Genomic DNA, 25,101 nt, shown 5'->3' with positions numbered 1-25,101 from the left:
AACCCCGAGAGTGGGCGCCGGATCTGGTGATTAGCAGATCCATACGCGAAACCCACGAGCACAGCCGCCGCTCTGCCTCGGTGAAAGCGGGGCCGGCACCGCGAGGAACGCTAGTGAAGGCTCCCTCCTCAAAGAGAGCCCTCTGAGAGCGAAGCAAGGCAGTAACAACTATGCTTCGCGCTTAAGCAAACCACGCACAGGCTGTGCGTGTCCCCACTCGTGATATAACATTATCTTTGAGCATGGCGGAACACACAACCTACAACGTGGCTTGCTCTCGCCCTTGAAATGCTTTGTCCTTGCATGAGCTTAGACATAGCTGGAGCTTATATACTTTTGACAGACAACAATAAATATGACTGACACACACAGAGCGCTTCGCTGAATGACAGAAAAGCTGACGCTGGCTCCGCCGCACGTGCTTTTATAGCTTCCCGGTCATGACGTCATCCGCCGTGACATCCCGCTCAGCTATTGGACTGATTTCACATGTGATTCAGAGTATGGGTCACTGAAGGCGTTCCCCCTAGCGTTCTCGACGCAGCTCGAGTTCCTGAAGAGGAACTAGGATTTACATAAGCTTCAGTCTGGACCCAGAACACAGAAGAGATGATGCCAACCCCTCAGAGGACCTCAGATGATGCCAACCCTGAAACAACTTACAGAACTACCACATTTTGGTATAAGTTTGATTGCATCATATAATAATTGCTGTTAATAGTGTTCATTGTCTGTTTGATTACGTCTTTAATTGATTTTTCCGTACATTTCTGCCATATGTACATTAATTGATAATCACCACTGATAAGCTACCACTAAATATTGTAGAAACTTAATTTGCTGTAAAGTTGCTTTGCAATGATTTGTATCGTGAAAAGCGCTGTACAAATAAACTTGAATTGAATTGACAGTAGTTTAAACTGGTTTTCAAAAGAGTGCCACCACTCTTGCCTTTTTGTGCAACAGCAGCTGCTCCGGGCACGTGATGTAATGCTCAAATCTTATTGGACGGCCCGTGTTTTCGCTTTGCGAAACTGAAAAGATTCGTTGGACAAGTTAAAAAAAAAACATTAGCATTTTCGGTGTGCGAATGTGCACAGTCTGTGTGGAAGCATCCATAGGAATCTGTTGTTTTATTCCAGCGCGTCATCACGTCCGATATTTGTTTAGCTTTTTAGCACTCAGTGTGGAAAGGCCTTTAGGTGTGTGTGTGTGTGTGTGTATGGCCATGTAATTGGCCTTACCAATTAAAAAAAACAACTCTGCTTGGTTTTACCCAAAGAAATGGGGACCTTTTTTACCTGCATCTCTGCTCCTTTTCTCTCTCTCTGTTTAGCATTAATGCTGAGGAAAAAAGTGTCATTCCTATTTATAGGAGCTCACGGTGTCTGGCAGAAAGAAGTGTTCTCTCTTTTCTGTCATGCTCCCTGCCGAAATTAAAACAAGAGGCAACAAAAGGACGAGGGCAGGAAATGCGTTGTAAAGAACGAGAGGATTGAGAGGTCTCATTCTGATATTAAAGCAAAGCTGTAGGTCACTGCACAGGCTCAAAGTGGCTCAGTCTATAAATTCTTCCATTTCAATTTCAATTTGTTGTAGCGGTGGTACGCTTCACTGTAAGCTACGTCATCTGGACAGTGCATGACTTTGCGAACAGATGCAATCAATTACTAGATGTAAAAAAAATGGATCTGAGTGGGTGGAATTCATCCTAAACTCCCTGTGTATTGTGAATGCACAGTCTGTAATAGGAAGGCAGTGTGTGTTTTGGAGGACTGTTTAAGTTTAAAGCGGTGAAAAAGGATGACCCATTTTTGTACTGAACATCACAAATGATAGTACTGGAACAACAGCGGCAGATCAAGCCCACAATTATGGCTCATATCCGCATACACACGCAGTTAACTAGACAAAAGATATATTCAGAGTTACTGTAAACGAAAGCCGGGAATGGAAATAAAGGTCATTATGAGTTGAGTGACCCAAGTGAAAAAAATATAGGCTACTTAAATATATTTGAAATACATTTATTTTGTGCTAAATATACTGCAAATATATTTTACATATTTATGTGTTTAAAAAAATAAAAAATACCCTGCAATTGCACTTTTGGTATACTAAACTGGTAAACTTAAAGTCTAAATCTAGATAAATAATTTTATGCTTAATGCACTTTAATTGTGTGGAAGTAGTGCTGAGGAAGTAGTGTACTTCAGGTACACTTTAAATATCTTGCATTTAAAGACACCATGCAATCCTTATTAATAGTGAAATTAAAACTCATTTTAGGCATAGTATTAAGAAAAGTGCATTGTGCAATAAAGAAATAGACCTACTCCAAATAAAGTTTAATTATTATTTAATTAAGTGATATGTCAATAAATATGTCAATAGATTTGAAGCGTTCTTAGAATTGACAAGACAGTTGACCCTGAGAGGTCAGCTAAATATCTACAGCGGATCTAAAATATGAATAATTAATTATAACTAGTTATGGTTAATTATTCATATTTCCTCATGAAATGATTCGTTACATATACTTAGTATGAAATAAATGTATTTTAAATAAATTGTGCCATAGTATTTTTTTTTATACTAGAGGAACACAATCTTAGTTCATACATAAATTAATTTAATTTCAGTTTCTAGGTTTTTTTGTGAGAGCACACTAAGATTTTTTTTTTTCAAATGTCACATTATTGCATACATATTTTTCTGTTGTTGACAATTTGAAGAAATTAATTAATGTGGGTTGGACCATTATTTTAAAGCCATCTTCAATATCAAAACTAATGCCTTTCTGTCTCTTAAGCATTTTTTTTTTTTTGATAAATTGGCTTTCAAAATTGATCTCCAAAAGTTTGATAGCCTGAGTGAAATTACTCCTATTCTGCATTAACGTCTCAGGTTACGTATGTAACCCTAGTTCCTCGAGAGAACGAGACGCTGCGTCGGAAAACGCTAGGGGAACGCCCTTCAGCGTGACGGGCTCTGAAACTCATGTGTAATCAGACGAATAGATGGGCGAGACGTCACGGCGGGTGACGTAATGACCAGGAAGCTATAAAAGCACGTGCGGTGAGACCAACGCCAGCTCCAGGAATGAAGCAAGCGCTGGCAGATCAACCAATCGTCGATATAATTCAGTATGCGGATGCCCTGGAGTCGCAACGGAGCCAGGGCTGCATCCACACACTTTGTGAAAGTGCGGGGTGAGAGTGCAAGGCCGAAAAGGAAGAACACGATATTGGTACGCTTTGCCCCCGAAAGCAAACCTCAGGAACTCCCTGTGACTGGGAACGATGGATACATGGAAGTACGCGTCCTTTAGATCGATCGTGACAAACCAGTCCTGGACCTGATCTGAGACACGACCTGCTTTATAGTAAGCATCTTGAACTTCAGTCTCATGACTGAGCGGTTCAAGTGACGTAGATCTAAAATCGGACGCAACCCCCCATCCTTCTTTGGAACTACGAAGTACCGGCTGTAGAACCCGGACTGCCTCACATGAGGAGGGACCAGCTCGATGGCCTCCTTCCTCAAAAGAGTCACTACTTCCTGTTCCATAACCAGCGTGGGAGAAGTCCCGTTGAAAGGAGGCGGAGGAGAACCAAACTGGATTCTGTAGCCTCTCTCTACAGTGTGCAGGACCCATTGAGACACGTTTGGCAGTAGTTTCCACGCTGCCAAAAAGTCTACTAAGGGAATCAGTCTCTCGAGACTGATCTCTGGTGCAATACGAGCAGCCGGCTCGGTGCCCTGTAACGGCGAACCGGCAGGGAACAACCGAACCTGCTGCTCTAGAGACCTCCGCGGAGGTGGCGAGGCTCTTAGCACCGCTACGTTGCCGGGCGGTGACTGAGAGTGGCGCTCGCGGGAGACCGCTGCGCCCTGTAACTCCGGCAGGGTTAGGAGTCCGATCTCCTGAGGGCACTGAGGCGAGACGGACACCCGGACCCCAGAGGGGACTGCCCTCATACATCCTGGGCCAGTGGCGTTAGGACTTTTTGGCCGAGGACCTCTTAGACTGAAGTACGGTCCGAAGATCCGGCTTAGCCTTAGAGGCCCCTGACCTCGAGCGTCGCCTAGAGCACGCAAGGCCACGCTCTGTTTTTGCGCGCCCCTGTGTTCGGAGCTGGTACCCGGAGGGGGCTGCTCTCGCCCAGCAGTCCCTGGAGCTAGAGAGCGGCGAGGGAGAAACCGCTGGAACGCCGCCGCCTGCTTACGAGCCTCCTGGTACCTGTCGACGACCGAATTGACGGCGTCGCCAAACAGGCCAGAAGGCGCGAGCGGGGCGTCCATTAGGCAGACCCTGTCTCTCTCTTTCATATCTGACAGGGTCAGCCATAGATAGCTCTCTGCTGCCACCATAGCTGCCATAGACCTGCCAATGGCACGGGTGGTCTCCTTGGTGGCGCGGAGAGACAACACCAAATAAGACTCACAACTGACACACTCACAGAGCGCTTGCTGAATGACAAAAAGCTGGCGTTGGTCTCACCGCATGTGCTTTTATAGCTTCCTGGTCATTACGTCACCCGCCGTGACGTCTCGCCCATCTATTCGTCTGATTACACATGAGTTTCAGAGCCCGTCACGGTGAAGGGCGTTCCCCTAGCGTTTTCCGACACAGCTCGAGTTCCTGAAGAGGAACAATACCGTTGAAAGATTAAGGCTGCATTTATTTGATTAAAAACAACAATATTGTGAAATATTATTAGAATTTAAAATAACTGTTTTATATTTGAATACATTTGAATATTTAAGTAATTTATTCCTGTGATTTCAAAGCTGAATTTGGTCAGAATCAGGATTCTTTGGTGATCGAAAGTTAAAAAAGAAAGCATTTTTAGATAGAAATCTTTTGTAATATTATAAATGTATTTACTGTTGCTTTTGATCAATTTAATGTGTCCTTGCTAAATATAAGTATTAATGTCTTTCACCAAAAATAAAAAATAAAAAAAACTTTTGGAAGGTAGTGTATCTAAATCTCTTCATTCTCTCATCTTGTTCTTCGCTTCTTTGGCTCATTTCATTTGTACATTTCATTAGTCTCCCCTCAATATACACAAACACCAGTACAACCCCTCCCCACACCCCACACACACTATGACTGTGGGTGTCTTCTTTCCTAGTTGCAACAGTCTCTTGAGCAACAGAAAGTGGGACAGTTATGAAGAACTAATAGCCTGACAGACTGCATGCACCCTCTTTCGCCTCAAGCCATTTCCTCTCAACATCTTTCTCTTATCTCTCTCATTCTATGATGCCACTGATTCTACTCTCTTCCATATACAGTGCACTCCAATATGCCCATGCACACTCAATGATTGCTGGAACAGGGCAGAGAGAAACCATCTGTGCTGCTGCCACATCTGAAGAAACTGTCTTTCCTATTGCTTCTCTCTCATGTTCTCACGTCCTCAAAACACTTATTATAATGTGCCATATTCTGCAGTTCTGTGAGCTGTACATATTTACATATAGACCAATGACTTCAGAATGTGATACTGTATACAGACAGATAGATGCTCGTGCAGATGTCATTGATCCCTAAAGAAAAGTTCAGGAAAGAACAGCCTCCGTAGTCAGCAGGATTCTATCCTACACAGGGAGACCCCAGTGGATACACAATCTCAAAACCTGGAGTAATCAGAATAACGACCCTCATCATCAGGATCATATCATCAACATAATATCAATCTGTGCTTTCACAATATGTTTCATAATTTTAAGCAGTTAAATGTGACAGCAACTTTGAACCTCCTTCTTTAAAGTACCTCAATAAAGATAGCTGTACATCTACATGTCATTACTCAACCAGACAGTGGATAAGTGCTACAGTACATGGTTGTTTTGAGAGATTAGATGCAAACAATTTTATATGATATCATATAGCTTTTAGCCTACCCCAATCTGGGTTTTAAAATTAGATTTAAAATAGAGGGAAAAGCACAGCAGACAGCTTGAGATGTGATGGATTGAATAAATAATGATCTTTTTTTGGTTTGAGAAATCTGTGTATGCATTGTTAAACAAAATAAACTCCTGTCATTTAGTCACACACATGTTGTTCCATGCCTATGATTTTCTTTCTTCTGTCATCATTTACATACTTCATGTTGTTCCAAATCTGTATGCACTTCTTTCTTCTGAGGAACACAAATTAAGCTATTCTGACTGATGAAGATCATTGGGGTCCAAACTACAGTGGTCCCCATTGACTCTCACTGTATAGAGAAAAACACCGATACATTTTTGAAAACATCTTTTGTGTTACACGGAAGAAAGAAAGTCATACAATTCTGGAACTACATGAAGGTGCATTTCATTTTGGGGTAAATCCCTAAAGTTTATGTTGGCAAGTGTTCATGAGTAAGTGGCTTATTTGTGCTAGTCCTAACCACCTTAAACAATTAGTAGGACATGCCCACCTCAACATTTAGATTAGTTTCAATCAACATAGTTGACAATCCGACATCACATCTTATCTATGTAAAGGCTATTCTTCCCCATGTGTGTAAATACATGTATTAAGACTCCTGAACCACATTGCTTTTCTCTCTTTCCCCCCTATTTCATTCACATTTAAAAAAAAATAAAAGCCTTACTTTGGTGTGATACCACCAATACCAATGAATCACTCTTCAGAAGGTGCACAATACTACAAACTCACACAAGCAAATATGCATGTTTGGTAATGTGACTCACCGTCCAGCCACCTCCGTCCGTGCTCATATCACAGTAGACCTGAAAGCCGGCGGGATAATGAGTGGGAAAAACAGAGTAGATGCCATCTTCTCTCTGACCGCTAGCATATATATCACTACAGTCCCGTGGACGGGAGCCTTGAATGAGAGAGAGAGAAAGAGAGAGTCAATCACAAAAAACCACAAAGACTAGATGATTACAAGATAGCAAATAGCTAAACTAGGCCAAGGCTAATTTAATGACCAAAGGAATATTGCTATAGGTTAGCCAATATAATTTTGCACAGGTTTTTTCAAGGCAGCTGGTGCTTCTCAGTTTACTGGTCTCTGTTCCCAAAAGAGCGATCCTTTTCCCTGATTATAGAAAACACTCTCCCCTTCACTGGCACACACTTGCATACAAGTGTCTGCTCCATACTGAGGTTCATTACAAGCCACACCTGTGGCTCCAGCAGACACATCAAGTCCTTAAAAGTAAAGTGGTAAAATGCTTTCAGACACATTAGGCCTCCCGAGAGCACAATTTAAGTACAGACACTTTCCTTCGGCTTCCAGCGACTCGACTAATGAGAATTCAGATCAGCGGGGGCACAAAAAGAAGACAATAGTTATGTGCGCTTTTTAAACACAGTTTTCCGTGAAATTGTCTGATGTTCTTTCGATTGAGAATCAATGAGTCAACAGTGAGAGGAGGATCAGAGCGCCTCTGCTCAGGGGACCAAAGTGCTTGTGATTCTGAATTGATGTCAGAGTACATGAGCTGCATCTGAATCGTTGCTCAACGGACCATTGAACTTTCAAAGCCAATCACCTGAGCAAAAAATGTCATGTGACTACTCAACATAGTAGAGAGTATGCTACTATGCTTTTCTGAATTTGACTCCTCACTGGCAACTATCATTAGCTGTGATGTCAAAAGCATGATAGGGAAAAAGTCCATTTCATACTTTTAAGAGTCTCCAAAAAAGAACTTGTCACTAGTTACTATAATGCAATGAAATAATAGCAATACATATGTTGCATGCCAGTTAAATTGAATGGTTCTCAGAAGTGAAAGATGCCAACAAAAATCTGGACTCCTTGGGATGAAGAGAGGGATGGATGGATGCTTGGAAGGATGAGGGACATGTGAATTAACAATGAAACATACACAACCGTTAAAAAGTTTGGGGTCAGTAAGTTTTTTTAGTTTTTTTTAAAGAAATAAATACTTTTATTCTGCAAGGATGCCTTAAAGGGGTTATCGGATGCCCATTTTCCACAAGTTGATATGATTCTTTAGGGTCTTAATGAAAAGTCTATAACATGCTTTGGTTCAATTTTCTCTATGGTAGTGTAAAACATCACCCTTTTTACCTTGTCAAAAACAACTCTGCAAACAGCAAACCGTTTAGTTGCATGTTCCGTTAAATGCTAATGAGCTCGGCTCACTCCGCCACTCTCTTCCTTGGGTTGACGAGCCGTACTGTTTACTTTACCCGCATTTAGCCACGAAACTTGCTAACTAGCTGGTTCATTCATAAAAAACCTTTATAATCACTTCTTCTGTAGGTGAAGCTGGATCACAAATGATTGAACATAAACACATTTAGGTAGTGATGGGAAACCGAGGCTTTCTGAAACGTTTGAGGATTTCATTAAATTGTGCTGTAGCATTTTAACACAGTGCGCATTAGCGACATCTGGTGGTCAGACTCGGTTTCGCCAGCCTATCTAACGAAACATCGCAGAGCAGAGGATGGTTTGAAAAAGTTTTTAATCAGTGCCAACTCGTGTCATGTGTAGTCCGGTCAATGGATTCACCTATTAATCAATAGTATAAAATATACAAGTGTGTGATTATAATTAATAATTGACGTGAGTAGTAGCAAAAACATTTTGGCTGTTCGGGGTCTCTGAGACCCCAGCTAGAACATGATAAAATGCAAAAGAGGTGTGACGTGCATTCAGTTTCTGTCTGGTGTTGAGGTTATTCTAAACTATTCTACTGAATTCCAAATAAGTGTACACACACACACACACACACACACACACACACACACACACAACCAAGTCAATGTAAAGACAAACACAAGAGTCATGCGAAGCGCAGATTTTTTTCAAACCAGCTGTCCCGACCTTCCGATACTGCATGACATTCGAAGCTTCAAATGTCATCAATCACATGGTATTGTCATTTCGATACATGCATCGGCTCAGTGTGTGATACAATCGTGCTTTGAAAACTGCGTCGGAGCATCGGAGCCTCGGAGCCTCAGTATCAATCGTCCCATCACTACATTTAGGTAGATCGGGGGGCGCATTCCCTTCAAAAACAAAAGTAATCCACTGCATCTTCAGCGGCTTAGATGTCGGGAGTAAATGACGACTACTATGTTCATTATTACATCCAACAACAGAACACCTCGATCGCTTAGGAGCCATTCTTGTCTACCCATGCTCCGCATCCAAACAATAGCGGACTGTTTATGTTCAAACAATAGGTAAATGTGAATTTTGCATCCGATGACCCCTTTAAAAGTGACAGCAAATATGTTTACATTGTTCCAAACAATTATGATTCAAATAAATGCTGTTCTTATTATTTGATTAATATCATGGTTTTCACAAAAATATTAAGCAGTACAACTGTTTTCAAATTGATAATATTAAGAGATGTTTCTTGAGCACCAAATCAGCACATTTTATTGATTTCTGAAGGATCATGTGACACTAAAGACTGGAGTAATGGCTGCTGAAAATTCAGCTTTGTCATCACAGGAATACATTGCATTTTAAAATTATAATTTATATTGTAATAATATTTTACAATATTACTATTTTACTGTAACAACCCCAAACTTTAAAATAGTGTATATTATATAGTGGTGCAAATGGACAACAGACAGAGAGGTAAAACCCCAAAAATGTTAAATAAAAGAGATGGTCAGGGAGGCTGGATCCCCTACCATTAGCACAGCCTTTAAGGCGAACTCCTCTGACTGGCGCCCTCTGCAGGTCAGCCTTCACTCTGGCCTTCAGACCTCCAGTTTCCTTCTGCATGGCGTTTAGAGCATCGCTCACAGAGTTGACCACCTTCACCATGTTAATCTGGCTCTCGGACAGCAGCTGCAACACATACACAAACAAGAACTATTACACTGACAGCATGAGCTAACAAGGCAACTAGCCAGAAAAAGACTGCAGGCAACAGACATGTGCATTCAATCAGATCAGTGCGGTGGATCTCAGCTTACGACATTTTTGAATTTTTAGAGGAAATAAAACTTCTGTCATCATTTACTCAATCCAGTATGATTTTTATAGAAAAGAATATAGAAAATAAAAACCATTCTGACTTGCATTAAATAATTTCAAAATAACTTATTTTGTGCTCTACAGAAGTCTGGTAAAGGTCTGGAATAACAGTGATCATGTTTTGGACCCCATCTATATTTAATGTTTACTATCTCAAGATAAATCTACAAGGTTCCATTACCCAAAAGCATATCAGCCATTGTCTATAATATGCAATCTCTTCTATACTGAGATTTAGTTTAGTGACTTGGACAGCAAAATGTTGAATTATAGCTCTGCAGCACAACAGAAAACAAATATTTTGCCAAGTGTAGATCTTTTTTTGATGGCTTTAACTTATGGGAAATCTATAGGTTAATTTCCTGGACATATAGAACGCATTGAACCATTGATGTGAGCAGCTTATTGTCCACTGAAAATAAAAATCCCTTGTAGCCCATGAGAAGGCAAAATCAGTCTGGGAGACAGGTTCCATAAGGCTAGCTGTCATTTCAGCTCAAATGCTTGACATGCAATAGAGCTGTAAAGGTCTTTGTGCCAGATTTATGGTGTGATTTTCTGCTTGAGGCAGTGAGCTGAATCTGCTATTGCTTGTCTACCTAGAAATAAGACTATTGAAAGAAACACACACACTGACATACGTATGTGTGCCTTTCCCCCATAAACTTAAGAGATCTGACCCATTTTAGATGGAAAACCCTCTGTGTTTCTGTGAGCATGAGCTTGTGCTTGTTTCATTGTTTGTGAGGCACATTCAACATAATAAATGAGTGTCCCGTCCTCGCCTGCAGCTCAACAATGTGTCCTGTACAGTGATCTTTAAAGGACAAGTACACATTTGTACAGGACACACTGTCTATGCATGCTGCCATTCTAATCTAATGCGCTGCTGCACTGTAACGCACAGACATTGGCTACAGACAGTAGCTCGTACACAGGGCTGCCGCTAGCAATTTTGGGCCCTATGAAAGAATATGAGTTTGGGCCCCCTACCACACCAAATATACACTATATCGCCCAAAGTATTGGGACCCCCCCCCCTCTAATTAACAGGTTTGACTACTTTAGTAATTTCCACGAGTACAAATCTTAATGTTTAACCATATAATGATATTCTAGGGAATTGTGTGCTTCTAATTTTATACCAATAGTTTGAACAGGCCCCTTTTCTATTCCAACACAACAATGCCTCTGTGTATAAGGCAAGGATAAAAAAAAAAAAAGATTGATTCAGTCAGTTAACTTAAGATACAACCGACAGTGCTTATGAGGATACTCGCGAGGACAACAATTTTGACGTCATTTTGTGTGTATTTGGACCAGGGGCGCCACTAGCAATTTTGGGCCCTATGAAAGAATATGAGTTTGGGCCCCCTACCACACCAAATATACACTATATCGCCCAAAGTATTGGGACCCCCCCCCCTCTAATTAACAGGTTTGACTACTTTAGTAATTTCCACGAGTACAAATCTTAATGTTTAACCATATAATGATATTCTAGGGAATTGTGTGCTTCTAATTTTATACCAATAGTTTGAACAGGCCCCTTTTCTATTCCAACACAACAATGCCTCTGTGTATAAGGCAAGGATAAAAAAAAAAAAAGATTGATTCAGTCAGTGTGGAAGAACTTGACTGGTCTGCAGAAAGCAAAGTCCTAATCCCATGTGAACACCTCTAGTGTGACTTTAAATGCAGACCTTGAGGATCATTTTAGACACTTCCAAAACTGAAAATACAAATTTTAAATACATGAATTATGTTTCCATATTTGTTGCCACAATTTTGGAAGTGCCTTTTTCTGTTCTAAAGAAGGGGGTGTCCCAATACATTTGTCCATATGTATGTACAAGTCATTGGTGTTTAGTGATGAGTTTTTGGCTCAATGTCTGCATTTAAAGTCATACCAGAGGTGTTCAGCTGGGATTAGGACTTTGTTTTCTGCAGACCAGTCAAGTTCTTCCAGACTGACTGAATCAATCTTTTTATTTTATTTTTCTTTTTTAACTTTGCCTTATACACAGAGGCATTGTCGTGTTAAAATAGAAAAGGGTCCTGTCCAAACTACTGGTATAAAATTAGAAGCACACAATTCCCTAGAATATCATTATATGCTTAAACATTAAGATTTGTACTCATGGAAATTACTAAAGTAGTCAAACCTGTTCATTAGAAGGGGGTGTCCCAATACTTTTGGCAATATAGTGTGCAAGCCAACCTAGCTAATCAAAATCTTTGTCTGCAATTTAATAATACTGACCTATTACTTTTGCTATTGCTTTTGACCATTAGGTATCAGTAACATAATTAATTCAGAACCTTTTCTATGGACATAGACTTTCTGCACCACACGGAATAAGGAATGAGTTTGACTACTTAATCAGTTATATTAACAGAAATGCTTCACTGGGGCAAACAAAAAAAATCCTAAAATAATAAATAGGATACCCCATAGCAGCATTTCCAGCAGTATCCAACATTTCTCAATCATGATCGTACTCAGCTAAATGTGACTATTAGCTTAACAGCTGTAATCCTTGTTTGCTAGCTACCTATGCACATACAGCATACAATGTTAAAAATGTTCTACATTATGAACCTTTAACCAAAAACCTTTAGCTTCATACACTGTAGATAATTGTGACCCTGCCTGTGGAAACCCAGCTAAAGTATTATTTTTTGATGAGTTGGATTAGTTGATGAGTAATTCACTCCTTGATTTGCTTAATAAAAGCCTCCTTTAAGAAGAAATGCTTCACTGGGGCAAACAAAAAAAATCCTAAAATAATAAATAGGATACCCCATAGCAGCATTTCCAGCAGTATCCAACATTTCTCAATCATGATCGTACTCAGCTAAATGTGACTATTAGCTTAACAGCTGTAATCCTTGTTTGCTAGCTACCTATGCACATACAGCATACAATGTTAAAAATGTTCTACATTATGAACCTTTAACCAAAAACCTTTAGCTTCATACACTGTAGATAATTGTGACCCTGCCTGTGGAAACCCAGCTAAAGTATTATTATTTTTTTAAACAGTTGATGAGTAATTCACTCCTTGATTTGCTTAATAAAAGCCTCCTTTAAGATCATTTTAACAGACATGTTTATTGTGTATTATTTTCAACGTGTTTAGTGCTAAGTTCAGTGTGGCAAAATAGAAGTGAAGCCGTAATTCGCCTGCGGTGTGTCTGGTTACCATGACAACCTAATGCTTCACTGGGGCAAACAAAAAAAATCCTAAAATAATAAATAGGATACCCCATAGCAGCATTTCCAGCAGTATCCAACATTTCTCAATCATGATCGTACTCAGCTAAATGTGACTATTAGCTTAACAGCTGTAATCCTTGTTTGCTAGCTACCTATGCACATACAGCATACAATGTTAAAAATGTTCTACATTATGAACCTTTAACCAAAAACCTTTAGCTTCATACACTGTAGATAATTGTGACCCTGCCTGTGGAAACCCAGCTAAAGTTTTTTTTTTTTAAAAGAGTTGATGAGTAATTAACTCCTTGATTTGCTTAATAAAAGCCTCCTTTAAGATCATTTTAACAGACATGTTTATTGTGTATTATTTTCAACGTGTTTATTGCTAAGTTCAGTGTGGCAAAATAGAAGTGAAACCGTAATTCGCCTGCGGTGTGTCTGGTTACCATGACAACCTCACTCGCTTCCTGCTGCTGCTCTGTGTAATCAGAGTGTGAATTTGTAGATTTTCTATAGCAAAACTAAAATGTGTTTAAAAGTGCGACTGACCAAATCGTCCGGCTCGGTGTGCCCCCCTCAAACTCAAAGATATCTTCTCTAATTTGACAGTTTACCATCTGATCTCACTCAGTGACTCTAGGCTACATAGGACGGGACGAAACCATGCAGTGAATGGGGGGAGATAATTTTGCCGGAAATGCACAAATAAGCCGTAATTTTGTTTTATTTGTAACTCTTTGGTAGATACATTTATAATTTCTATTACATTACTACTACTACTACTGTTACTACTAATAAATCAGATCTCTGGGGGCCCCAAAAGTGTGTGGGCCCTTAGAATCATCCTAACTTTCCCCCCTTTAGCGGCACTCCTGCTCGTACATCACGCGCAGATCGCGCACACACAGAATCATTCAGCGTGGAAATGTATTGTCAACACTGTTCTGTGATTTCTCAATAAAATAGCTTAGAAACTGAAAAGTTCACGCATATATTTCTTAATAACTATTCCCACAGCTTCACTACTAGTAATGCATTCATATGAATGTAATCTTTACTGTGCTACTTTATCTGTATCTGATTTAGAACGTGCAGAAATCTGTGAGAAATAACGAACCAAAGACTAAAAAACTGATAAAAATGAGCTGTTATAGGAGCAATAACCATGTGGGCAGCGCAGTATCATATGCCATAGCTGTGCACAAAGTGTTTGTCTCAGCTCCAGACTTATTTGTTCATTAATGATGTCATCAGCGACTAGTCAACTTCGACTCGACTTTCATCACATAAAAGTCGACTTTAAAAAAATCAGAAGTCATTCATAGCCCTATATATATATATATATATATATATATATATATATATATATATATATTAGTGCTGTCAAATAATTAATCGTATGCAAAATAAAAGTTTTTGTGTACATACTATATGCCAGTGTTTTGGACTTGTTTTTCCTTGTTTCACCCTGTCATAGTTACTGGTTTTCCATATATGGTCATTTTCCTGTTCTTGTTTAGTTTGATTGCCTTATCCTATGCACCTGTGTTTCCCCAATTATCCCATGTATTTGAGTTCCGTATCTGTGCGTCTCTTCCCTGTCGGGTCTACTTTGTCCGTACATGTGTCATTCCTCACTCCTGTGTTTGGATTACCCTTGTGCTTTGCGAATTAAAAGACTGTTGATTGTACTCCTGAGGAGTTCCTCAGTCAAGCCCGCCTGCCGTTGAAAACAGTTGTGCTGCTTATATTTTTGTGGAAACTATGGTACTTTTTCCAGCAATAGAAAGTTCTGAAGAACAGTGTTTATTTGAAATAATAATGTTTCATAACATTATAAATGTATTTACTATTACTTTTGATTAATGTAATGCAACCTTGCTAAATAAACCGTAATTTCTTACAAAAATAAAGTCTTACTGATCGATTTGACCTGATGTCAATTTCTATGAATTCAGGAGTCAACAAAACACACACTTCTCTCTTGCGTCTTTTGGATACAGTGAATCAAATTCCTCTCATGGGACAGGAAAACAGACAGGACCATTACTAATAGACTGCACCACACCAAATGATGTTCTCTGGAACCCTTGACTATTAGTGCACTGGACCCTATAGATCATGGTTGGTTTGACACTTTAAACACTTGCACATGACGCAAACACACACATGCTAGTGCACTAACAGTGTAAAGCCCATATGAGGTAACCTTTAGATAAAGGCCTTTTTCAGGGTTATATCAGTGAGATGGTTGTACTACTGAGTTGATTGACAGTGCAGAATTACTTCCTTTAATGGCAGAGTGTAAACAGAATAGTTGCTGAAGCTAAAATGCCACTAGAGCTAAAATAGATTCACACATAGCTCAATGCTTTCATTCCTCACCAATATTTCTCACTTTTATAGGTGATGCAATTTACTCTCTGAGGGGGAGGTGGAGTTACATTCCGTCTTCGTGCGCATATCGCTTCATGGAGCGTATGTGCTAAAATGCTATCATGTGTAACCTGTAACCTTACCTCGGTGCACTATCAGAGCTAGTTTCCCCACAAATTAACAATTAAACTGGCATTACAATTTAATACCAAACTGGGTTTAATCTGTGACAAGGGAACTGTCTGTGTTTCATTTTTCATGCAAAGGGAGATAATTACAGGTATAAGTGTCCTTAATAAGGTTTGATAAATTTAGGGATGCACACCCTCTTCTGCTTCTTTTTCTTCACTCTTCAGTTGCGGTTCAAGCCTGTGCTGAGTGTTGCTTTCTGTGCTCCTTTCCAGATTTCACAAATCCATCTATTCATTCAAACTGTATCAAAGCTCAACCAAAAAAAAGTATGAAACAGAAAGACCCCTCACAACACACACACACACACACACACACACACACACACACACACACACACACACACACACACTCAAACACAGGTCACCATTGCTGTCTAAAAGTTATCAGAAAACGGAGGATTATTTTCTATTCAGGGGGGGATTTCGCTAACGCTTTTCTCTGTTGCACAGGTGTTTGGTAGTGATAAACAACTCTCTTTCACTCCTGCCTGCTGTGTGTGTTTGTCAGCGTGTGTGCATCTGTGTGTGTTTGTTTGACAGATTTGGTGTGTTGGAGCTTGTCAGTAACTCGTGGTTAGGGAGAGATGGTGTTAATCCTAAACCTTAAACCTTCGTAATTCAGATTAAAGTCAGGCTTTAACTCAGTGGTAATTCACTTAACACTGAAAAACAGGCAGGATCTGCTGTTCCCCAGCCCTGAAACTGTAGTCTATAGAGGAAGAAGTGGTACAGCAGTTGCCATATAGTGTATCAATGTCCTCATATCAGCCTTCTCCATCCTCAGCTGGCAATAACACAGTGTATGTGACTATAACACTAGAACCGTGCATAATGCAGTCTGAGTATAATATGTTACAGGATGCCAATGTGAAAGCCAACACATTCATAAAATGCCCTGGAGCAACAAAAATAATTCTACTTATAAAGAATCGTGCAGGACAATTTCAATATACTGCAAATAAAAAAATATGTTGCACTTTGACACATGATGGACATTGAAACCAAATAAAGGTGTTTTACACAGCCATACAAAAACTGCTATGAGTAAATTCTATGTAAAAATGAATTTAAAAAGCCTTAAACTGTGGAATTGTAAGGATGGAGTATACATTTAAACATTTCATATGTAAACTGTAAAGTCAGTATGTTTTGTTTAATGGAAAAAAAATAATAATTTGCTATCACTGGAAGGTATTTTAACATATATTAAAATAGAACTGTTATTTTAAATTATAAATATATTTCACAATATTTATTTTTTTATTGTATTTTTGATCAAATAAATGCAGCCTTGGTGAGCAGAAGAGAGAGAGAGAAAAAAAAACCTTGCCAACCCCAAACATTTGATTGGTAGTGTTCATATTATATCATAAACAGTTAAATTCAATAATGATAAACAAACCAACCAACCAAATATTCATAAAGAAAAATAATAAAAAATAAATAATTTGTATTATCTCTAATTTAATTTCTAATTTAATTTAATTTAACTTTAAAATAATTTCATATTTAAAATATGAATTTCATTACACAATTTCTGCTGATAATGTCACCTCTGTACAGCATTAAATGTAAATGAACCTTTCTGTGGTATACGTAATTCATATGCAGCTTCTGTGCCTTGAAACTTCAATTGAAACTTTCGCTTCTGATATATAAGGACTATTTCAGAGAACATTTATCTCCATTACTAGCTTTCAGATTTCAAACTGGCTGGAGATGGTGATAAACAGCTTCCAATGGGTCCTACATTGATGACAAAAGCATTTTGCAAATGAGCCACTGTTTGAGACAGTATAAATTGTGAGAACAGACCAGCGGGGTGGCAATTGAACTGAGGTTCAGACTCAGGGAAACATAGCAAGTGTTAACGCAGCATTATTCTCCCCGAAACATCATTTATTATGGATTCTGTCCATTTCCCAGAAATTCAACGATTTGACAAAAGCTACTGCTGAGCTGAAGTCACACCTGCTCAGATCTGCTCATGTAGAAGAGACTGTATTGTAACAGTGATTTTAGTTTTTTGGTGCACCACTGTTGACATATTAATCTAAGTTATTGCACCTATAACACAATTCGAAGAAGAACTGTTAAAAAATAACTACCGATACTTTAAAATAACTATTACTATTAATATGTCAAAAGTAAATGGGTATACTTTTGTAAAGAGTTATGACATGCTATGCAACAGCAAAAACTATTCTGAATAGCATTATTATGATTATTATTATGCATGCAGCTTTTAAGGCCACATATTAATTGATTCGATTCAAAAGTTAATTCATCACACTGCATGATGACAAAAATGAGTTAGTGAAGACAAAAGCGTGATTTAAAAAGGTGAAAAACTCCTGCGATAGAACCAAACATATACACATTTTGTTGTAAATTTTAACCAAAAATATTTAAAAAAAGAAAGAAATATGGCCATGCTATGTCAACTACCCACATGTATGTACCTTTGAAGATGCAGCTGTTCTGCATATGTGTGCATCTGTACGCCATTACCTGTATAAGTCTGCTCTGTTCAGTCTGCAGTGTATTCAGGTCCTGTCCCAGGTTGCTTTGTCCTCTTCTGAGAGACTCATAGTCCATCTTCAGCTGTCCCGCGTGGGCAGACAGCTTAGCAACTTCCTCTGCCAAGTTGACCAATAGCGCTCGATCCTGACCTTTGACGGACTTGAGATCCGTATCGTGGTCGGTGAGTGAATGCAGCAAAGACGTTTGCACGCCTTCCAGCCGCAGGAAATTACTGTTATAATCAGGGCAGTTGGGGTCGATGAAGATATTGATGCGTGATCCATCACCCCTCTCTACTGTCACCAATGCATTGGCTTCGTCCTGATTGGTGCTAATATGAGGTGGGCCGTCCGACATGGGGGGAGCCTGGTAGTGGTTCATAAGAAGAATGGTTCCCGTCACTGTGACTGCGAGCAGAACAGCCACGAAGAGAAGGATGGTACATAGCAGATAGCTACAACTCATCCTCTGCAGACAGACAGAGACAGAGGAAAAAAAGACACAGAGAGACAAAGAGAGTTGAAGTCATCATAACATCATAATCATCATTACCATTTCTGCAGAACAGAAAGTGCTTTTTAAAGCCCGTCGGGGATAATACTGCAGTCTGACACAACTGCAGGAAAGACAAGGAAAGAGAGATGGAGGTGTTCCTGGCCCTGCTCTCCTCTCCTTTCACAACTTGGCTTGAGCATCATCTGTTTGCTCTAATAATACTTACTTTTAGTCACATAGTTCCTCTTTTCTTGCAAACACAAACAACCCTCTTTTCCCCTCTCGGCTCTTCTCTGTATATTTGAATCAGATTATATGATGAAGAATCTCTGTAAAGTAATTTAAGTCTGAGAAAAGGGCTACAAAAAATGTAAGCATGTATTATTATTTCTATTAATAAAAATCATAACTATAAAATGGCAAAATTTCGTAATATCATGCCACACTCTGCAGTGTCATAATTTAACAAAATTAATTACATGCAACTGCAACTGATTACATGTAATCTGGATTACATAATCAAATTCCAAAAATTACTTGTAATTAGATTTATTTACATTTTAAAATACTCGTAATCAGACTACAGCTACTTTTTATTGATTACATGATAACATATCAGTCTCACAATAGCAATAAATTATTCATAATTTATTTAGTCTCAGTAAATTCCTCTTTTTTATCTTTTAAATTTTGTGTACATTCACACAAAGACCGGTCACTAGTTAGATGGCTACACAGCATTTGACCACTGGATTTACAAAAATCATTTCAGGTTTAAGTGTTTTAACATTGCATCAACTACTAATTAACATTAGTATTAGTAAATTATTACTGAGTGGATTATTTAACTATCTATTACTATGTCTTTAGAAGGCTTTTGTCTTTCAAACACATTAAATTGCAAAAATTCACATTATATCTTATTTACATGCACAGTAATGCAGGGATTTCGAAACTTTTCTGTCATCGGAACCTCTTTTACATAATATATTTACTTGAAGTACCACTGAAACTTTAAAATAAGTATTTTAATAAATAAGTATCATATTTTCATGTTCACAGTTCTGACGTTGGTTAATGGTCACATGACATACTGGTAAACAATTAAAATATTTCATTTTTTAATAAGTGTTTTATTTTGATTGATGTTATTTTTAAATTATTTATTTTAATTCTACAATTTTCATGATTTAATCAATCATTAGCTTTTCATTATACTCACAAACCCCCTGCAGTTCCTCTAGGAACACCAGTTTGGGAAACCTTGACGTAATGTTTAATGCATTTCATGTTGTTAATTACAACAAATGGAATATATTTTCTTAATCTTAGTGTTTTTATATCAATATGGTACAATGTTACCCTATTTAAATCAATGTGATAAACAAATTAGGTCAAAAGTAATCTAAAGTAGTCTGATTATATTTCCTAAAATGTGTACTGTAATTGATCACGTTACTAACTACAATTTTTGTCATGTAATTTGGAATCAGTAACAGACTACAATTTGTTAGCAATCTACTCAGCATATAATACATCAGAAAGTAAAATTATGCAACCTACTCCACTGTATTGTAATCTTGCAGATTTAAAGTTTGTTTTTCGTGTTTTCACATTCACACTGGTATGAATAGATGTCAATGGATCAAAAATTGTTGTGTGAAGCTTTATTTGGTAATCACGGGTTCTTCATCAGAGAAATCCTTCTCACAAATCTGAATCTCAGAACCAGACATAGGCACCACGTTTGTGAGTGTGTGCTGTCAATGTGCATTATCCATTCACTCCATTACACATTTTGCGCAGTTAATAAACTCAGCTCTCCATCTCTGGTTCTCCTTTTAATGGGAAAAAATTAAGCCACTTTAAGTTTACCATCCAAACAAATGTGTGTGTGTGAAGTCTGGACATGTGTGTGTGTGCATGCAAGGATGGACTTGCAGTGGAGGTGTGCTCTCTGTGTAAAATATGCAATTTCCTGAATAAGCGTGTACACATATGTTCTCTTTTTTCCCAAACCTTCCTGTTCATAAATATGCTAAACAGCCACACTGGCATTGGCCTATACTCATGGGTGGTTAATGGCTTGCTTTACGAGTTGGCTTTTACGATCGACTCTAATAAAAAGATTTCGGAGAAGCACTTCAGTGAACAGTTTACTCAGAGATACCAGAGATCTTCCCTCCTCCATCTCTGAGGGCTGGTGGAACATGTCGAGGCACTAGATGTGATAAGCTGCTGGTATGATTTAAATAAGATCAAACCACACAGAATCTTTTGCATACATTTTGTTATTTACACTAGTCTATCCTTCACAGAATTACTTCTGACACAGGTGTATGGTTTTGGTATTCTGTCAAGCAAGTATGTTTTTTCCCCAAGCTTTCCAAGGACAGAAATAGGGGTTACAAAATAATACATTAATAAGTGAATGTATTATCATGAGCTAACAATGAACAACAACTGTTAAATTGTGTTCATTTTTATAATATTCATAATATACTATAATATCATTATTAACATGCATTTAGATGTATTACAATTGTATTAATATTTTTATTGACATGTTCATTTGGATTTACATTATTTAAATTATTATTCAAATGCATTTAAATGTAGTTTCCATCAAATGTTTATAATAATAAACTATGATGCCAGCATGAATGGCAAGATAAAACAAACCAGGCATTATTTAAAATAGTTTTCCAGGTCCTTCATAATTCACTGATATCTGATACTTCAAATTTATTCAAGCCAACTGTTCATACTGAAGGACAAATGTTATTTTATTTAACAGGTATGACTGATGCGCTTAAATTCTACATGTAATCCAATTGAACTCAATCCAGTAATGCTCCTTGGACAGTTTCCTTTTGAACAGCTGTTTCATCTAGATGAAAAACTGCTAAAACAGATTCATGCGGCAAACTCTCAAAAGGTTGAAGGCAGTATTGATAGATGGACTATACAGTATGAGCCATTTTCCCTGCAGATCAACCGTCATTGTGACTGCTTTCTCTTCCATGTTCTGTTGCTGATTCTCTCCAGCTGAGCCTCAGTAGATTGATAGCTATTTTTGCTTGTTGTATTTTATTGAGTGAAGACTGCAACAACTTCAGAACTGAGTATCTCTCAGAGTGTCTTTCTCTCTCTCTGTCTTTGTCCCTTTTCCAAACCTCTCTCACACACAGACACACACATGATATTCTAAACACAAACAACACCATAAATAGGCTACACTGAGCATTTCTATGTGCGAGGTATGTTTTCTCCCACACACTGGTGCATTCACTTGAATTTTAAATTTAAAGCCCAGACAGATGAAGGGTGTTTCTGCAAAAAAAACTAAAAAATAAATAAATAGTTTTGCATAAAATATTCAGAAAGCAACGACACTTCAGTGGATATGAGATAGATGAATCCATAAGAGGCCTGACATACAGGGAAGAATATGATGAAATGCAGAATATAAGCCAAATGTGTGTGTGCGAGAGTGGCGTTTTGATGAATATGCCGTCCAAAGGCAAACGCAGTAAATACACATCCGGCCAAAAGTGAGTTAAGTCCTAAAATGGGCTTTGTGACATCTGTTCTGTCTTGTGACAGTTTCCTGGTTCAATTTTGTCCCGTTTCAGAGAAACAAGAGTGTCAAAACTGCAGTAACTACAAAATCCAAGCTAATACCAAGGCAAACCGCATTAACTGCATTCTGGCTTTGTTTTCCCGCCTTTGACACTTGTAAGGGTTTTTATGATTTATTAGCTCTAAAAAGGGGAATATTTATGACGAACTATAACTGGTTATGATTCATAATAAATATTTAGATTATTTCTTCGAATTAACTGTAGCAGAATCAATATTACAATTATTTGATCTGTCCGTCCACCGAGCAGACAATATAATTTCAAGGAATTTGGTGTGTGTGTTAGTTTACTTGGCCAGCCAGGCCCAGTTGCCTGGCCATTTTCAGCTCTTTTGGACAGTGTTTGAAGTCAGATGGGGGAGATGATAGTGGGGGCTGGTTAGAATCTTCTTGACAGCGAGGAACCATTTGGCAATTTAAAACCCCTATACAAACATAACATCTCTGACCAGAACTGTAATTTATATGCAAATGTCAAAAGGCTAAAAGGGGTCTCTTAAGCCATAAACACCTAAAGATCATGCATGATTTTACGCAGACGCTACACACTGCAGATACTGCAAAGTCTGCCTTGGTATCCCGCGGCCAAATGATGGTTGAACTCGCGTTAAAATGCAAATATCCAAAGATGGTGTCAGGGTTTGTTTTTGGTTGTGTTGGTGTTCATGTCTTTTGCTTTGTATTCATGATCTTAGTTTAATTTCCTGTTCTGTCATGTGATTCCCTTGTCTGTGTGTTATGTTCTGATTTGTTCTTTGGTTCATGTGTCATGTTCCCATTGGTTTGTTCTTGTCATGTGACCCTCTTTGTCTGCTATAAGTAGCCATCATGTTGTCGTTGTTCCTTGTCGTGTATTGAAGTTGTAACCTGATGTCGGTGAGTTTAATCTGTTTATGCCTCGTCAAGTCTGTTCATGCCTAGTCAAGTCTGTTCATGCCTTGTCAAGTCAAGTCTGTGTCTCTAGACTCGGATTATGTTTGTATTTTGGATCACGTCTGTAAATAAACTGCATATGGGTTCTCACTACACTCGCTTTCAGTGGACTGAATCGTTACAGAATACACAACCTCAAATAATGAACCCAGCAGTTGTTCGCCTTCTGAGCCTTCGTCAGGGAAGTCGACCATAGAGGACTATGTGGAAGACTTTTGAGGTTTGTGCTATTTAGTGGACTTCAATGATGTGGCGTTAAAGGACATTTTTCGGGTGGGTCTTAATGAGTCCATTTGCTCCCAGCTTCCTGGGGGAAAGGTCCACTGCTCCCTTGCCGAATATATAGACTATGCCATACTGCTGAGTGGATCACCATTCACTGTGGGAACTGTGGATGATGCTACCCACAGTCCCGCAGCACCTACCAAGCCAGAGTCTGCTCACGTAGTGTCTGCCACGCCAAAGCTTGCTCACGTCATGCCTGCTACTCCAGGACCTGCTTACTTCATGCCAGTTAAGTCAAAGTTTACTCATGTTATATCTACCAAGTCAAAGCCTGATCACATCATGTCTGCCAAGCCAGAGTCTGCTAACGTCATGTCTGCTACCCCAGGGCCTGCTCACGTCACGCCTGCCAAACCAGAGCCTGCTCCCGTCATGTCTGCTACGCCAAGCCCTCTTCACGTCACGTCTGCCAAGCCAGAGCCTGCTCACATCATGCCGGTCACTCAGGAGATTCTTCACAATATGGCCACCATTGAAGAGCTTCGTTGCAAGATGGCCGCCACACAAGAGTCTCTTCGCAAAAAGGCCACCCTTCTAGAGTCTCATCACATCTCAGCTGATCTTCCAGAGTCTCGTCATGACATGGCCGCCACGCCTGAGTCCCCAGTCAAGATGGCCGCCACGCCTGAGTCCCTCGCCCAAGATGGCCGCCACGCCTGAGTCCCCCGGCCAAGATGGCCGCCACACCTGAGTCCCCCGGCCAAGATGGCCGCCACGCCTAATTCCCTAACCAAGATGGCCGCCATGCCTGAGTCAGACGCAGCGCTTGGGCTTGGACTGAAAGGTCTGATTGTCAGTGTGATGGACCGACCTCTGATGTTGGTGCGAGTTGGGGGCATCCCCATAACATCAGTGCTCTCTAGCCCAACCGTCCTAGAGGTCCTGACGCCCTCGGCTGCCCTTACTGTAATGGCGGTCACCATTTTAAGCGTGTGGGCTGTACACCGCGCTCAAGTCAAGTCTGCTTTATTGTCAATTCTTCCACATGTACAGCACATACATACAGAGAATTTAAATTGCGTTACTCTCAGACCCTTGGTGCATACAGATAACATAAATACAGATTAAATACAAAATACAACTATACAAATATACAAATAAGGTCAAATGTAAAAATATATACGGTTAGCAGATCAATGAATGAGAGGGCAGCGTTACCAGAGTTGCCCATATACCACACCATGTTACAACTCAGTAGGGCTATTGCAGACAGAAACAATAGTGTACTACATCGATGTTTCCTGTCAGCTTGATTTTTGAGTGGACTTTGCTGTTCCGATGAGCCTGAATGGTATATGAATGGAGCAGTCACATGGGCCGCGAGCGACCCAGAGCGGGATAATACCATACAGTCTATGGATAATACACACACGCATAGAGCGGGATAACACACACGCACACACACACACACACACACAC

The 25,101-nt window shown here is 39.3% G+C and overlaps 1 protein-coding gene across 1 annotated transcript in view; it reads right to left on the bottom strand.

Moving 5' to 3' along the window:
* The window catches only part of LOC107596897 (fibrinogen C domain-containing protein 1-like), a 123,395-nt gene that overhangs the window by 37,865 nt on the left and 60,429 nt on the right, over positions 1-25,101 (bottom strand). Inside the window, exons 2-4 of the mRNA XM_016287756.1 lie at positions 18,315-18,794; positions 9,665-9,824; positions 6,718-6,854 (exon numbers count right to left, since the gene is read on the bottom strand). Coding sequence (XP_016143242.1) covers positions 6,718-6,854; positions 9,665-9,824; positions 18,315-18,794 — 777 coding nt within the window. The remainder of the gene's footprint in view (positions 1-6,717; positions 6,855-9,664; positions 9,825-18,314; positions 18,795-25,101) is intronic.

This window comes from Sinocyclocheilus grahami, unplaced genomic scaffold (genome assembly GCF_001515645.1).
Source record: "Sinocyclocheilus grahami isolate Dianchi unplaced genomic scaffold, SAMN03320097.WGS_v1.1 scaffold12.1, whole genome shotgun sequence".
NCBI classification, from domain to species: domain Eukaryota; kingdom Metazoa; phylum Chordata; class Actinopteri; order Cypriniformes; family Cyprinidae; genus Sinocyclocheilus; species Sinocyclocheilus grahami.
Note: the sequence above shows the minus strand (reverse complement) of the source record. Positions and strands in the feature narration are given on the sequence as shown.